This window comes from Balaenoptera musculus, chromosome 2 (genome assembly GCF_009873245.2).
Source record: "Balaenoptera musculus isolate JJ_BM4_2016_0621 chromosome 2, mBalMus1.pri.v3, whole genome shotgun sequence".
Lineage (NCBI taxonomy): Eukaryota > Metazoa > Chordata > Mammalia > Artiodactyla > Balaenopteridae > Balaenoptera > Balaenoptera musculus.
This window is the reverse complement of record NC_045786.1, coordinates 93,905,300-93,923,455: the sequence shown is the minus strand read 5'-3', so window position 1 is coordinate 93,923,455 and position 18,156 is coordinate 93,905,300. Positions and strand designations below refer to the sequence as shown.

General features: G+C 32.5%; 1 protein-coding gene across 1 annotated transcript in view; it reads left to right on the top strand.

Annotated features, from left to right (window-relative positions):
• SPRED1 (sprouty related EVH1 domain containing 1) overlaps positions 1-18,156 on the top strand; it is a 118,810-nt gene that overhangs the window by 75,209 nt on the left and 25,445 nt on the right. Inside the window, exon 5 of the mRNA XM_036843081.1 lies at positions 12,736-12,888. Within this exon, the coding sequence (XP_036698976.1) occupies positions 12,736-12,888 (153 nt within the window). The remainder of the gene's footprint in view (positions 1-12,735; positions 12,889-18,156) is intronic.

Here is an 18,156-nt window from a genome sequence, read left to right as displayed (position 1 = left end):
ACCTTAAATATTTTTTCAACTTTACAATTTTTAATCTTTTTTGTGTCTATCTAATTTGTTTTCAATAGATGTATCCTAACCCATTATCCTTATTGTACATTTAAGAGTTCTTATTTGTGTTTTAATATATGAATCTGTTTATTGATGGTTAATTATTATTTTAAAAACTGAGTTTCAGTTAATTAGGTATAAGAAATAAGTAATAAAATGCAAAATAAGTATACTTTTTATAGTTAAGTGTTTCCTAAAGTTCTGTTCTGGTATCAATGAGAATATGGAGCTGGAAATGGGAAAACATTTTCTGAATTGCTCCCTGTGAAGAGAGTAAATTTGGTTAAAATTCAACTTTAAAAAGAGTTTTTTAACATTCTGCTTTGGTTTTACTTCATTTCTATATATAGCACTGTATAGAGGAAAAACTTTTACAGGACTTAATTGTTTGCAAGACTTTGTGCATATTGCCATCAATGGCTAGTAAAGAGAATTACTGTATAACCAAAGCAACAAGAGTAGTTAATCTGTTGTGAGCTCCTTGGGATCTCTGCTTCATAGTAAGTTCTCTCCACTGCCTCCAGTCCAACAGGTTATACACACACACACACACACACACACACTCTCTCTCTCTCCCACACGTACACACACACACACCTAAAAGAGTTATTTATATTTTAGCTTCATTATATACTAAAGCACTTGCTTGGTTTTTATTTTCATAATAAAATAGAAAATGTGCATTGTCACTAGAGACTCTAAAATAGGCTTCCATGTAAATGTAATTTCACTAAGAGCAATTTTTATATCAAGTTTTAGTTCTTGGTTTTTGCTTACTCTGGTGTTTTTAAAATAGATTCTTAAATTATATTCCTTTTGGTGGAATCTTATTCTCCTCCCCTTGAGTGGGCGCTATACTTACTGGGTTGTTTCTTAATAAGGAGCATATGGTAGAAATGACAAGAGTATGGCTTCCAAAGGTAGGCCATAAAAGATATTGCAGCTTCTTTCTGGCTCTCTTAGATCCCCTGTACTGGAGGATGCCAACTGCCATGTCATGGGGACACTCAAGCAACTCTATGGAGATGTCCTTGTGGTGAGGAACTGAAGTTTTGTGACAATAAACATGTTAATGAGCCATCTTGGATGCAGGTCATTCACCCCCAAATGAGCCATCAGATGACTGCAGTCATGGTTGATGTCTTAACTGTAACTTCCCTAGGGACTGTGAGCCGGAACCACCTTGTTAAGTGGAAGCTTAAAGTTAAGCCTTTGAGGAGACTGCTGATGAGGTCTTAAATGAAAATGAAGAGCACCATATTGGAAACTGAAAGAAAGGAAATCACTGTTATATAGTAGCAGAAAGTTTAGCAACACTGTCACCTGTAGTAATAAGTGAAGTAGAAAATGTACTACTTCTGGTTATGGTAAAGCAGTGGATGGGAGAAATAGGCTCAGGAAGGGCTCCTAAACAAACAAAAAGAACCAGGACTTGCTGGTTTTGAAAATTCTCATCCTCTCAATATGTCACACTATGCTAAAATTAGGAAATGGCTTCCAGGCAAAGATCATATCCAGGGCACTCTCAGAATAGGTTTGTCTAAAGATGAAGCCAGTGGTGTGACTATAAAATCCTTTGTTAAAACCTCAGAAAGATGTAATGTGAGCCTCAGAGAACCTTTCAATCAAAGTAAGAGGGCTTAAAGCAGATTAAGGGTGTCCTCAGCAGAAATTTAAAGTAGAGAAGAGTTTGTCTCAGAATTGTGACTGTGCTTTTTGTCTAACAGAGTGAATCCCAGTAAGATTCCCAAGAGACCCACAAAGTTTTCTAAAGAGTTAATTGGCAGAAATATTACCAGTCTGAGGAGCGGCCCCTTGGATCCCCAAAATTTTACTGGCAGGAAGCAGGTTGAAAAACATTTTACATGTAAACATGGACTTCCTTTCATAAAACGGAAAGATAACTCAGAAATAGAACCAAAATCTCAAAGGGCAGAGCCAAGAGCTATGGAGAATTATTCCCATATTCAAGGAACTTCTAACATGTTCCCACCTTGATTACAGAATTACTTTGGATCAGTGACTCCATTTTCTCTTATTCTGAACCAGAAGTTTTATAACAGTTGTCCTCTGCCTGTCCTACCATTGTATTTTGGTTGTGTGTGGGGCAGATAATTTGTCTGTTTAGTTCATGGGTCCTCACAATGAGAGGAACTGTACTTAAGGAACACCATTCAGCTAAGTTGCTCCCAAATTTCTTACTCAAAGAAACTATGAGATAGTTCATTCAGCTAAGTTGCTCCCAAATTTCTTACTCAAAGAAACTATGAGATAGTAAATGTTCTTAGAAGCTGCAGTTTTGTGGTAATTTGTTATGCACTAACAGCTAACCAATACATAAGCAGAAAAGGAAGATGAGTAGAATGAAAGCTAACATTTATAGTCATGTTCATTTCATCTTGCTCCCATTCTCAACTTTTTTAGATGATACATCTAGCTTAGGTTAAATTCCATTTTTCAATAGAAGATTGTATTATATCTTGGTTTTATAGCCCCTTTACAACTAAAAGTATGTTCAGGTAGAAAAAAACACAGTTCTTATTAGTTTAAAAAATTCTGAGCCCGATTATGTATGTATAATATATTAACCTTAATTACACCAAAAGGGGCTGGGGGATACTGAGATGCTAGCAAAATGTGAAATTTTTAAAAAAAGAATCAACTTACAGAATTAAACTGCCAAAGAAAACTCTTAAGTTTACTTTAGTACCATTTATTTCATGATATGCTACAGTTTTCACATACATCATTCTTATTTTGGAATGTATTGGAGGTTATAAAGTATTCTAATTCAGTTAACCACTTTATTAGGAACAAAGTACATTATTGTTTTGTAATCCACCTATGGGCTTGACATACATAAACATTTTGAAATTATTTTGAGTGCAAGTTGACTGTAGTTTATGATAGTGGTTATGTCAGGTTTACTTTATTAGTGATTATTTTCAAAGACAACTAAAATGGCTTTAAAAGAATAACCCATTCTCTAATTATTTTAACCCTAAGGAAGTAATGACTGTTAGTTAGATCATAAATGTCTTTAAGACTTTAAATATCAGAGTGGAAATCCTCTCCATTTTGAGTACTTATTAATTCATTCAGTAAATATTTGAGCACCTGTTCTGTTCCAAAAACTATGCTGAACATTTGATTATTTGCTGGTAGACAACTTTGAGCTTTCAGCAATTCAGTATCTTTATCGGTATCATAAATCATCAGAAAGGTATTTACCTTTCTATTTCATACCTGTCTTTGAAAGCTTTCATAACATCATTATTTGGATTTAAAATCGTATCTTGCTCATCTTTTATCCCTGATGTTTAGTACAGTTTTGACCATATACATAGTTGGTAGGAAAGGTTTTTTGAAGAAAAATCTTCAAAATTAAGGAGTTTAAAAAAAAAAAAAACCCAAGCAGCAGTAAGGTATGAATGTTCTTTTCATTTGGTTTCTTTATTTAACTATTTTAATGAGCCGGTTAGGTGGGGTTTTTTGTTTTGTTTTAATGTTAGCTTACATTTAATTAAGATTATTTTTACAGTGTTTTTCCAACCAGAGTTGTTAGTCATAACAGTTTTTATTGTTCAGATAGGCTAGATTGCTAACAAAACCCATAAAACTCACCTCACGATTGGTTTGTGATTATAAGAGGAAAAGATCTCAGATTCCATGCTTTGGGGCAGAAGAAAGGTGACACCTAATTGATCTGAAGTGAAAAGGTATCATATTTTCTCTTCGCCACTGAGAAATACTTGACTAACTTACTCTTTTTTAGAATTAAGTAAGGTCATTTTTGAGCCAAATGATTAAAAGGATTGTGATTTACATTTATTGTTCAAAGTCATTTACTTTAGTCAAAGGGGATATGAATTGTTCATGTACTCATTTTCAGAGGTGGTAACATTTTAATAAGGCTCTATATCTGAAAACTAAGTTAATGGATAGAACTTTATTTAGCTAGCAAAATGGATTTTATATTACCGTGATCTCTCACCATCCTACCTTATAGTTAAGTTCCTGTAACCTTTATATATTTTAGATTGAGTTTAATTATCTAATAAGGGAGTAAAAAAACTCTATATAATCTTTTTGCACAATATTTTGTCACTATTTAATTTTTCCTTGACTCTTAAACTAATCTTCATGTAGAATATTTGGATAGTTAGAAAATTATAAAGAAATCAGGAATCATTTATCCCTACCTAGTGGTAATTGTTATTAAGATTTTGGGTTCTTCTTCTTAAGTTTTCCTTTGTTCTTGCATGTTATATTCAAATACATACTTCTTTTTAAAAGTACCATCAGAATCAGTCTCTTCTCCATTTTGATTGTGTTTTTGATAGGATTTTTGTTTGTATTGGTAATGGTAGTGATAGTAGTGGTTGGAATTTAAGTAGTACAAATCATAAAATTTGAACACACACAGTCTGATTTCAGAGTCTTTGAATTTTGCCATTATATTATGTAACTGTACTACAGTTTATTTAACCATTCATGTTTCATTGAACATTTACTTTATTTTCCACAGTCTTATACATTAATTTTTGTTGGTACTTCTGAATGTGACCTTAGGATAAAATCCTAGAAATAGATTTACCAATTAAAGGATTGTCTAAAGGTTTATATAGTTAGCAGGAACTATGCAACTATTGCCTGCCTATTAACTAAAAAACAGATTTAAAGACAATAAACAATCCCTGAAAACCTAATACCACATTTAAGCCAAACTAACTTTTCATTTAAAGGGTACTTTCTGTTGATTAATAAGGTGGAGGACTTGTTTTCCTTTTTTGTTTTTGCTGGACATTATATGTTGGTACTTTTCTCACATGCCTTCCATATTATTTCATCACTGATTACTGTGTTCAGGTTGCCTAAACAAAGTACTATATACGCTATTAGTATTTTTAGACAAAGCTCATAGACATGCAAAATTGAAAATTCAAAGTTTAGTTTATTCTTAAACTAATAAAAAGTAACTAAAGAAATCTAGCAAACAGAATAGGAGACATTGGTGGTCAAATATAAAATGCATTGCTACTGGGTGCTACATCAAAGTGTAAATAGTGATTTTGTTGGGCTTGTAGAATTGTTAGTAATTTTTTTCCTTTTCTGTGCTTTCTAAGTTTGCATAATTTGACTGTATAGTTTTAAATACCAAAAGAATAGCTTTGATAGCATTTTTAACATATGCAATGCTAAAATATAAGATTTCTTTATCAAAGAACATCTAAAATTTTTTCATCATGCTAAAGTAAACTAATAATATAATTATTTAAAACTTCTCTTGTTGAATATGACCCAGTCACACGTTCAAACTTGTGATTCGTGATATACAACTACAAGAATGAAAGTTTGGAGCAACTGATAGCCTGTGATATCACTTTTTTTCACACTATATTGTTTATTGGGAATCGTACATTTTAAAAAGTTTACAGAATAATACTGTTTTCTCTGCCTCAGAATTAATATAGAGAGAAGGGACAAAGGCAGGAGAAAAGCAAAATCTGTATTTATTTTCTCTACAGCTGTCATCTAGACTTATGTTCTGAAAGAGAACTACAGCTAGAATTATTTTATTACTTTATACTGCATCCTTTTGCCTTTACACACAAAATTGCTGTAATAGTCTTGGAGAAATAAAAAGCTAAACAATCTCTGAGCAACCATAGAAGAATAATTATTATACCAGCCTCTGAGAGTGGAACAGATTTCCACTGTACGTGAAATATTGGCATGGTTTACTTTTTAGGTAATACAGATGAGCCAATGCCAGCATAGTACTGAAAGCATTGAATGTGGATGTATATTACTGCTATAGACAACTTTTTAAAAGCTGGAGCTCATGCAAATGTATGTACATCCTTTGTGTGTATCATACATTAGATTTCCTGCTCTTGTGGAAGATTTTTTGGCATTTTCCACCACCTAACTTGAGATTACACCCCTTTTCCCATAGTAATTGTTACCTTTAAAGAGTTGTAATCCAGTAAAAAACATTCAGGTTTGACTAAGCCAGAATACTTTTTACTCAGTCTGATCCAAGTTTTAAAAAATGTTTTGGCTACTGTTAATTTTAATAATGAAAATGGTACAAATAATCTTTTTTATAAAATAACAATTAAAATTTTTTTCTTATATGAGTTTGGCAGAGATAGTTAAATAATAAGGCCCAGTGTGGGTAGAGATGTGAGGAAATAGTCTTTCTTGAGAGGTTTTCAAAGGGCACGTAAGTTTGCTAGAGGGTAGCTTATACTCTCTAGTATTAATGGGAATTAATCCTAAGGAAATAATATTACCAGTGCACCAAGATGTATTTATAAGGAGGTGTGTTGCAATGTATATGACCAAAAAATTGGAAGCTATTTAAATGCCCCTAATTCGAGTTTTGCCTACAGAATATATAACATATACAAATATTGAACTTCTTTGCAACCATTTTAAAGCACAGGGTACATCTTTATATATTGACACAGGGAGAGGTTCATGGTATGTTTTGTGGTAAAAGAAAGCACTACATGGATAGACCTAAATATATAAATGGAATCAAATTATACACAGACTATAAACATATATATATGTATTAAGAAGTCTAGAAAGATATATGTCAAATAATAATAGGTGCTATTCCATGCAGGGGGGGTGTGAAGAATTTTTTGTGTAATTTGTACTTTTAACAGTTATTAAAATTATTTCTTTTGTGGGTGAAGACTTTTCATTGTTGTTTAAGGAGTTCTTTTTCTACATTTTTTTCTATTGCCAAATTTACTCCCAAGGGTCTATATTAATATAATGTGATCTGACTTGTGGTTATTTGCATGTCACTGATTATTTATAGCGTACTCACTATGTGTCAGGTATAGTTCTAAGCTCTAGGAATAAAAGAGGGAAAGTCTGTCATTACTGGCTCATGGGAGAAATACAAATAAAAGAACACTTAGAATATAGGGTGATAGATATAAGTATTTTTGAGGAAGTTCAGAGGAGGGAGTAACTTTGGAGTGGATTAACAGACTTTTTGAGGAGTTTATGGCCGATGTTAAGGAGTTCTTTTTCTTTTAATTTTTATTTTATATTGGAGTATGGTTGATTTATGTTGTGTTAGTTTCAGGTGTACAGCAAAGTGATTCAGTTATACATATACATACATTCATTCTTTTTCAGATTCTTTTCCCATATAGGTTATTACAGAATATTGAGTAGAGTTCCCTGTGCTATATATAGGTCCTTGTTGATTATCTATTTTATATATAGTAGTGTGTATATGTTAATCCCAAACTCTAAAAAGGAGTTTTTCTAGTGGAAAAATTGAAGATAGTCTTTGTGGGCAGAGGAAATGACATGTACAAAGAATCAGAAGTGTGAAATGTTAGACAGTACTGGAGAGAAACAGTACATCTGAAGCAAAAGGAGATGATGAAACAGTAGAGTAGGAGCCATGGTAAAGTAACAAACCTATGCATTCATTTGTTAGTTCTTTTGTTCATTCTCAAAATTTCTTGTTCATGAAAAGAAAATACTATGTAATTTTTAGTAAGGCTAGTCCATTATCATAGAAATTAAATAGCATATCAATAAATAAGAGTGAAAGTTGTGATAATGCCTAGTCTTAGTGAGAATGTAGAACATTGCTTGTGGATATGTGAATTGTTAAAACCACCTTGGAAAATAATTTTTATTTTATAAATCAGAGCATACGTGTATCTTATAATCTAGCATTTCCACCCCTGGATATGTACCAGAAAAATTCTTGTATATATGTATCATGAGGCCTGTAGAAGATTGTTCTTAGCACCCTTGTTTGAAATAGCAAAAAATTAAGTGTTTTATCTTAGGCAAGTTACATAATGTCTTTGAGCTTTAGTTTCTTCCTGTGGAATAGAGAGATAATAATGCTAACTAGCTCGAAGGGTTGTTGTGAGGATTAAATGAGTTAACCCATGTAAAGTACTTGAGACAGTGTCTGCTACATAGAAAATGCTTAATAGGTGTTAGCTATCATCACTACAAAGAAGTGAAAATGAGTGAGCTATTGGTACATATGTCAACATGAATAAGTTTCATGAAAAAAAATGAGCAAAAAAAGCAAGTTCCAAAATGTCCCAAATAGCATGATATCAGTCAAATAAAATTCAGAAGCATCTAGAACTAAATATTGTTTAGGAATAATACTTATGTAAAACTGTAAAGAACAGTAAGAAATTGTAAAATAAACAACTACTTCAAGATAATATTTACCTATCCAAGTGGTAGAGGCGGGGGATGCTATTATTTGTTGTCTTGATAATATTATATTTGTTGTCTTGGTTATTTCTCTTTCTTAAGTTGGGTGATAAGTATACACATATTCACTTTATTACCTTTATATTATTATGTCTATAGTCCTTTATATAAAATATTTCCTAAGGGAAATATCAGTGGTTTGGTGTATGTATATCTTTACTTAAACTGATAAAATTTTAAAATACCTATTCATCCATCCTATCAATTTGACAGATAGGATCATGTCATACTGACAGTTCTGTCCCTAGCTTTTTTTCATTTAGCAATATCTTGTGAGCACTGCATACAGATCTTTTTAATGGCTTTTAGAATTCTATCATATATGTATACCATAATTTTTTAACCAGTCCTGTGCTGATACAGCCATAGGATGTTTTCTCCTTTTCTTTTTTTGTTAAAAAGAGTGCTACGATGATTATTTGTGTGTGTATGTATCTGTATATACGATCACTTTCTCAAAGAAGAAATGCACTCCCACCAACAGTGCAAAATATCCTATTTCTCCATACCCTTGCCAGTATTGAGTATTATTATATATATTTTCCATCTTTTCTAGTCTGTATAAAAAATTGGCATCACATTTTTAAGTCTTTAATTGAAGTCCAGCATCTTCTTTTCATGTATTTATTGTCTATTTCTTTTTCCTGTGAAATAAATTTGGACTTTGTCTTGTACCTCAGTGCTTCTGGGGTGAGAGAGCCCATTTCTATGGATTGTGTAAATTATGTATCTTGAAAGCGTTCCTCAGACAATAATGATTCTCGGCCCTCTATTCTCCAGTGTGTACAGGGTTCCCCAATAGAGCTTTGATAATTGGATACCTTAGAAGGGTTCTGAGTAGAAAAACCAACAGATTTGCATGCCTAGCCTTTCACAAGACTGGAAACAAGGAGATCGCTTAGAAACCTACTAAAATAAGAGAGGCAAAATAGATAATGAGAGCTTGCATTAAGAGAGTAGGTAAGTGGATATGGAGAAGAGAAAATGGATTTGAAAGACACTCAGAAGATTAGCTTGTTTAGAAAATTATTTTATTTTACTGACCAAAAGAGATATTCTGCATGAATCCAGAAGGGTTTAGGGCAAGGGTTGAACAATGTCTCAGTTTATTATCTCAGATACAGAGTGGCGGGGGGTGGAGGGAGGAATCTACTTATGCCAAAAAGCAAGTGACTGGTTCATTAGTCAGTTGAATTACTTGACTATTTTGATAGAATATAATTGTATTTTTAAATATTATGACTCTATATCAAAAGAAGGGGGGAAAGTATATACCTAGATTTTAAAAGAAATTGCCCTTATAAAAGTAAATAAGCTCTAAAAAAATTGGAAAATCATTCATTATCATACCATCAAGGAATAGTATTAACATTCATTTTATATCCTTTTAACCTTTCATCTTTTTATGGTTATAATACTATAAATAAAATTTTATATACTGATTTTTTAACATTAAACAATTCTCCACAAAGTAGGTATTATTCATAAACCTAATTTCAAATGACCACTCATTCCATTAAGTGGGCATACCATAATTTACATAACCATTCCCTTAATTTGGGACGTTAAGGTTATTTCTTCATTTTTACTATTAAAAAAATTCTGAGAAAAAATATTTTGTGCCTAAAGCTCTTTCCATTTAGTACATTTTTTTCTTTACTAGATTGAATAGGTGGTCAAAATGTGTGAATGTTTTAAAAGCTTTTGATACATTTTACTAAAATTGCTTTTCAGAAATGGTTGGTCCGGATTTTACTCCTGTGTATAGAATAAGCAGTGAATGAGAATGACCATTTTCCTTATCACCACTTTTTTTAATACTTTGTCAACTTAATATACCCCTGAATTTAAACTTGCTGAAAGAGACATAGTTAGGTAGTAGGAAAATGCTCTTTTCCTGTTTAGGATTCTCTAAAAATGTTAGTTTCTCACAATTCATGGATAATATGTCCCTTATTGTAGATTGTAGACTCTACATTTTCAAACAGTGAAAGTTTATTTTTACCATATCAGACACCTGAAAGATGTTTTAGTTATTAGCTGAGACACATTTAGGTGTATAGTTATAAATTCACTGTGTAGTATGAAATATTTCTTTTTTTAAAAAATATTTGTTTATTTATTTGGTGGCACCAGGTCTTAGTTGCGGCTCATGGGCTTCTTTGTTGTGGCATGGGAACTCTTAGTTGTGGCACGCATGTAGGATCTAGATTGAACCCGGGCCCTCTGCATTGGGAGCGCAGAGTCTTATCCACTGCGCCACCAGGGAAGTCCCAGTATTTCTAATTAATAGGTTAATTCCAGGTATTTTGGTAAGCATTTTTAAGTTGAACTAAATCATTTATTACCCAAATACTATACACATTTTATTTGTTTAATAATAAAACAGTACTTTTGATATTTCCCTTTAAAAAATAATGTATTTTTAATCAAAATGAAATTTATTACTGTTTAATGTAAGTAGAATTAACCTAAGTCAGTACAGTAAAACACTGGGTCATGTAAACATTTTGTATTTGTTTAGATACAGATTTTTAAGTAAGCTTTATTATATTTTACAATTCTTAAATGACTTCTCAGTTAGATTAGAATGCAGTAAAGACAACCTGATCAAAATAGTTGTCACCATTAAAAGCATAATTACTTTATTATGATCACTACTAATACAGTTTATGCTTGTTTATAATTTTTAATCACTTGAGTATCTCAACTAACCCTGAGATTTTTAATACAAATACTATACCCAGTTTATAAGAAGGAGCATTTAGAGAAGTTAATTGCTTAAATTTCATACCCAAGTTGGATAAGACAAGGTTCCAACCTAGGCCCTTTCTCTAAACCTTTTTGTTGTTATTGTTGTTTTCTTCTATTCAGTTTGCTTATGATTTTTGACAGTTACTTGGGTCATTTATTTTGAAAACTCTCTGGAACAAATAAATACGTTTCCCGAATTCTTTTTACTCTTCCCAATTTTGATCATGCATTTTGAAAGAATGTTTGCTGAATACCATTGTTTAGCCACCTCCTTTCCAATAACTTAGCATTAACTGTCATAACACATTGATGCAACTATTAGGAAAATTAGCTAAAAATAGCAATTAACTGGGTTTGACATATGTAGTTTTAAGTGACGGTAGACTCTCAGATACATTTTTTAAAGCTTAATTGCTTCCTGATAAAATAACAGCTTTTAGTTTTCAGAGCATTTTCACATATATTATCATCTCACTAAATCCTTATGAGAATCCATGTCATAAAACAATATAGGTATTATAATTATTTAATTGAAAAAACTGAGTTCCAGAAAAATTAAATGTCACAAAGCTTCTTTGTTTCAGAGCAAGGACCAGAACATGCATTTATAAATTTATAATATCTTAGCCATAACTTTTATGAACTTTATTGCTTAATATTAGAAGGAATACCAAATTTTAATAACTTTTATGAACTTTATTGCTTAATGTTAGAAGTAATATCAAATTTTAATGTTTTTTATTTTTATAAAAAAGCTTGTAAGGGTTTCTACTTTTAAAATTATTAGCCCTATAATGATTACTCTAATTTACTTTAGAATGAACCAGTAAAGGTATTTCTGTCATTTTAGTTGGCTGTCACTTTTTCTTCCCAAATAATTATATACTAACGGGAAAAATAATAGCAAATAGTTATCTCATTTCTTAAAAAAAAAAAAGAAACAAAACCTTTTCAGGACTTTCTGTTTTGTAATGTGCTAAGTTTCACTTATTCAACATTTATTTCACAGAAATATTGTTTATGAAATTCCAAAAGCATTTTGTTAGTGACTGTCATTGATTGAACATATCTCCTTCACTGAGTCTTGTATATGATTTGAATCCTTCTAAATAATCAGTAAATTCAGGCTAATTAATTCAGTCACTCATTCAATTACTTTTAAAATTACGTGGACTACTGCCTTCCTTCTTCGATCCCTCGTATCACACAGCACAGTCCTTGGTACTGTGTAAAAAGAAAAATGTTCTTCAAAAAAAACTTGCAAAGTAACAATTTTATTGATTTGTATTTTCTTCCTCATAATTTCTTCACTTTCTGTGTACATATATCACTTTTAGTTATAATTAACAGCTTTATTGTAATTAGATATCTTTCTCACTTGGCATGGATAGCCTTCTAATTCTTCCTATGTTATTTTTTTTAAGAAAGTCCATTTTGCTTATAAAGTTGATTCTTTTTTTTTATTCATATTATTTTATTTTGACATGGCTTCCTAACGCATATTTGAGTTTGGGGAATTGCCATACACACTGATGGTGGTGGTACATACTTACTGATTTGCTAAACTCTTGTTAGAGTGAAGGTATCTTATTTTGTTGTTGTTTTTTACATTCTGGTAACTAATGAGTTGGGGATTGTTCCCATTAGGCAGCTGAAGAGGATACTTCCAGTTCTCTAGTGAAAGATCATCCTTTCCAGCAAGAGACAGTTATAACCAGTGAGCCTTACAGAAGCTCAAGACCTTCTCCTTTTGAAGATCTGAATGCCAGAAGAGTCTACCTGCAAAGCCAAGCCAATCAGGTGAGAAAATAAATATTTTTCAATATATTATTCATATGTATAGAAATCGGATGTGTTAGACGAGAACATTAGGACCATCTGCCCTTTACCAGTCAAAGAACAACAGAAACCCAGGAGAATAAGACTTACAGTGAATCAAATCCGGAATGAGACAATACATATATGTCATAATGTCCTATACAGGTGTAATAATTGAGTCATAAATTTGACTTTAAATTTTTTGATGATAAAGGGGAAAAGGTGTTAGTTACATTTTCATTATCCAGTAGAGGGATACAAAGGAACATAAACCATAGTTTCTGTTCTAAAAGAGTTTATGATGGCGTAATAGATACGTGCTCCATGGTGATATGGGAGCACAGGATAGGGGTATTGAAGTCGTTGTGGAAGATGAGAGTTTGTGTTTTTTCTTAAGATACACCTGAACTTTTCAAGGATGAGAAAAATTGTTAACTAATTGAAGAGGGTGGGGCTGGTGATGAAAATTAGGGGGGAAAACACAGGAGGAGCAAGGGGATGAATGTTTTAAACAGAGGGAATTTTAGTCAGCATAGTCTGCCATAACAAAATACCATAAACTGGGTGGATTAAATAACAGTTTTTTGTCCTCACAGTTCTGAAGGCTTGGAAGTGCCAGGGTTAGGGTGCCAGCATGGTTGATTCCTAGTGAGGGCTCTCTTCTTGGATTACAGACAGCTGCTTTGTCTCAGTGCCAGAGAACGCCCAAGTGAGCAAGCTCTCTGGTGTCTCTTATAAAGGGCACTAATCCTATCATACCAGGACCACACCCTTCATGACCTAATTACCTCCTGAAGGCCCCATCTCCAAATAGCATCACATTGGGGGTTTGGGTTTCATATAATTTGGGGGGGGACAGGGGTGACACAAGCATTTAGTCCATAGCAGGGAACAGTATGAGCAGAGGTATGCATGATCTAGGGGGAAAACAACATGGAGGGTGAAAAAGAGAGGCAAAGAGAGCAAGAGCCAGACTGTCGGGGTTTTATGTCTTGCAAACCACCTTGGACTTAATCTTGTTTGTTGCTTCACAAACCTGGGTACACATTCATGTGCCAGAAGACACAAGAAACCACAGGTTAAACACAGTGCATTTTCATGGAGTGTCACTTTTACTTAAAAACAAAAAAATCCAAAGTGGTGTACCAGGTTTACATTCCCACTAGTCATGGGAATTTTCCTGAATACTTGGTATTGTGCCCCCCCTTCCCCCCTCCCCCTTTTTTTTTTTCCAATTTAGTCACTTAGTGGAAGTAAAGTAGTATTTTATTGTGATTTTAGTTTATACTTTCCTGATTACTACTGCTGTTGAGCACCTTTTTTTATATGCTTATTGATCATTTAGAAATTCTGTTTTGTAAAGTACCTATTCAAGTATTTTGCACATCTAATATTGAGTTGTCTTTTTCTTATTGATTTATAGGCATTTTCTTTTTGTTTATTTTGGAAATAAGTCCTTTGTTGGATATGTATATTGCAGATATCTTCTCTCTGGTGGTCTGTCTTTTCACTCTCTTAATAATGTCTTTTGCTGAATAAGAGCTCTTAATTTTAATAGAAGAGTGATTTAGTGATCATTCCCTCTGTGGTTAGTGCTTTTTGTGTCATGTATAAGAAATCTTTGAGTATCCTCACCAAACCATGAAGATATTTTATGTTGTCTTTCAGAAGCTTTATTATTTTTTCTTTCATGTCTGATTTTTATAAGTGGTATAAGATTAGGAGGTCAAGGGTTCCCTCCCTGCACCACAACCCCCAAATCTGGATGGCCAGTGATCCAGCACCATATAGTAAAAAATCTATGCTTTCTGAAACAGGTGCATTGCATTTTCAGCTTTATCATGTGACTGTATGTGTGTGGATCTATTTCTATTCTCTGTTCTGTTCCCTTAGCCTATTTGTCTATTTTTATACCGGTACCACACTTTTAAAATAACAGTAGTTATATAATATTTCTGGGATCTGGGAGTTATGTCCCCCAGCTTTGTCCTTTAAGATCTTGTTGTTCTTGACCTATGTAAATTTTAGAGTCAGCTTATCAATTTCCACAAAACTCCTAGAATTTTGATTGACATTGTATTGCATTCATAAATTAATTTGGAGGAAGTTAACATCTTGACAATACTGAATCTTCTAATCCATGAAATGGTAAATTCATTCATTTATCTTTTGTTAGATTTATTCTTAGGTATTTAATTTTTGTAAGTTTATTTAGGTATTTAATTATTATAAGTATATTTTGTAAATTGATCTTATATCCAGAGACATTGTTAAATTAATTTATTAACTCTGTACTTAAAATCTGTAAATTTTTTAAATGTCTGTTTCTTGTCACACTGGCTAGGACTTTCTAGTGCAGGGGGGATTGACTTTCTTATTTTGTTCCTTATTTCAGGGGAAAGCTTTGTATATTCATTGCATTCATCATTAACTATGATATTTGCTGTATGTTTTCATAGATCCTTTTAACAGATTAAGGTATCTATCTATTATTCCCACATTACTAAATTTTTTATGACATGCTTCTTCTGCAGTAATTGAGATGATTCTAATTTTTTTCCTTGTTGATTTTGTTGATTGGTAAATTGAAATAATTGGTTTGCAACCTTGCAGTCTTGGAATAAACCCATCTTGGTTGCCATATAATACTCATTATACATACACATATAAACATATGCACACATAAAATTGGGTTTAATAATATTTTATCTAGGATTCTTATGTCTGTGTTCATGAAAGAGATTGGCATATAATTTTCTTTTCCCATAAAATCCCAGGCAGGTGTTGTAATCAAGGTATGCTAACTCCATGAAACAAATTGGGCAGTGTTTCTTTTTTGCAGTTTGTGGAAAAGTTTAAAATTTGTTGTTTTTCTTAAATGTTTGGTAGAATTTCCTGGTGAAGCCATCTGAGCCCAGAATTTTCTTTATCAGATGATTTTGAGCTACAGATCGATTTCTTTAACAGATACAGGACTATGCTGATTTTCTAATTCTTTTTAGAAAGGCTTTTTACAGGATTTTGGTTTTTATTCCTTTTTTATGGAAAATTTCAAACATAGTAGAAGTTGAATGAATAGTGCAGTCAATTGCTGTGTACTACCCTGCTTCTGACATTAGTCATTGGCAAAATGATGATATGCCATATTTTCATTATTATTCAGAAATGGATTGATTTTTAAACATTTGGGGTTTTCTACTTTTCTTTTTATTGCAGATATTCTAAGAATATACTCTGAATGATTTCATTCATTAACATTTGTTGAGGCTTGTTTAATGACTCAACATAAGATCCGTGTGCCATGTGCACTTGAAAAGACTTCATATTCTTAGATGTTGTGTGCAGTGTTCTTTCTGTATATTAGGTCAGGTTTGTTATCCTTATTAACTTTAAAAAAAATCTGCTTGTCAGTAACTGAGCAAGGTATGTTTAAAAATCTCCAACTTTGATTGTAGAATCATCTTGTTTTAATTCCATCAGTTATTTACTTTATATATTTTGAGGCTATTATATATTGCTTGTAATTTTATAATTGTCATACCTTTATGTTGAATTGACTCTCTTGTCATTATGAAATATCCTTCCTTATCTCTGGTAATACTTTTTGCCTAAAAGCCTACTATGTCTGATATTAGTATGGTTACATCAGTTTTCTTTTGGCTAACATTACCACAGTGTGTGTTTTCCCATCCTTGTACTTTCAACATTTATGTGTCATATATAAGATGTCTCTTTTAAACCATATGCAGTTGGGTTTTGTTTTTTTCTCAGGGTGTTTTTGTCTTTTAGAGTATTTTGTCTACTTACTTTTACTGCAATTATTGATATAGTATAAATCTACCATCTTACTTGTTTTCTGTTTGCCCCATTTTTCTCTGTTCATTATTTCCTCCACTTGGCTTATTCAGGTATATTTAACTACTTAATTTTTCTTCTTTATTAGATAATTAATAATACAGTTCAGTGCTTTTATGGTAATCCTAGAGATCACAATACGCATTGTTAACTCCTTAGAATCTACCCTAAATTGACTTTTTTTTTAAACCACTTCTGGAAAATGCATGGATCCTGCAATACCTTAATGCCATTTATCTCTTCTTCATTTACCGTTTGTGTTGTTGTTGTCGTCATGAAATTCATTCTGCGTGTATGTATGTATAACCTCCCAAAATAATATTTTAAACAGTCAACATTGATTTCAGTTTATCCGTCTACTTATGCTTTTGGCTGTTCTTTAATCCCTTGTTTATTACCATACTACCATGTAGGATCATTGGCTGCTTGTTGCTGTTGGTGAATCTTCGTTGTCGTTTTTCTGGAAACATCTTTTACTTCCTCCATATTTGAAGGATGTTTTGCTGACTGTCACATTCTAAGTTATCATTTATTTTCTTTCACCACTTTAAAAGATGTCACACCATTGTCTACACTTTTCCATCATTGCTAGTAAGAAATAACTGTCTATCTTTGGCTTTTCGCTGTTTTATTATGCTATGCCTAGGTACTAGGTTTTTTTTATTGGGTGTATAGAGCTTTTTGAATCTGGCTGATATCTTTGAACAGATTTAGAAATTTCTCCACCACTGTCTCTTTAAATATTGCTTCTAAATCTGAGGCTCAGGGAGAGATATGGACTGAACTTGAAGTTGGGAGTCATTATCTAACGATGGAAATTAAAACTATGAGAGAAGTTTGAATTACTCTGTAAGAAGAATAGTATTCAAAGCTGGAACACTGAGGATCACTAAATGTTAAAAGACAGGGTGTTGAAGAAGAAGAGTCACACAGATAGGAGAACTAGGAAAGGGCAATAGTGTCTCAGAAGCCTGAGAAGGAGAGTTAAAAAGGTAAGTGACAGAGTAGTTAATTAATGTATTGCAATTACATGGTCCAATAAAGGACCTGGATGAATCCTGGATTCATCTCTGTAAAGGTAATTGATACCCCTAGCATAGTTCCAGTGGGATTAGGAGGCATTCATGACAGGAGAAGAAACAACTTTTTTTATTTTTTTTGCCTGAGCTCCTTTCAATAGTTTGACTACAGAGGCCTTCCTTTGGAGAGCAGATGGAGCTAGAAGGTGGAGGGCCGAGGAAATAAATATGTTTAAAATTTGAAGGGATAAAGAAAGTGAGAAGTTAAAGATTTGGGACAGAGAGAATAATTGATAAAGACCCAAAGGAGACGATCAAAGACACAGGAATTACACTGAAAGAGGAATTACTTCATTTTTCTAGACTGAAGAGAAGT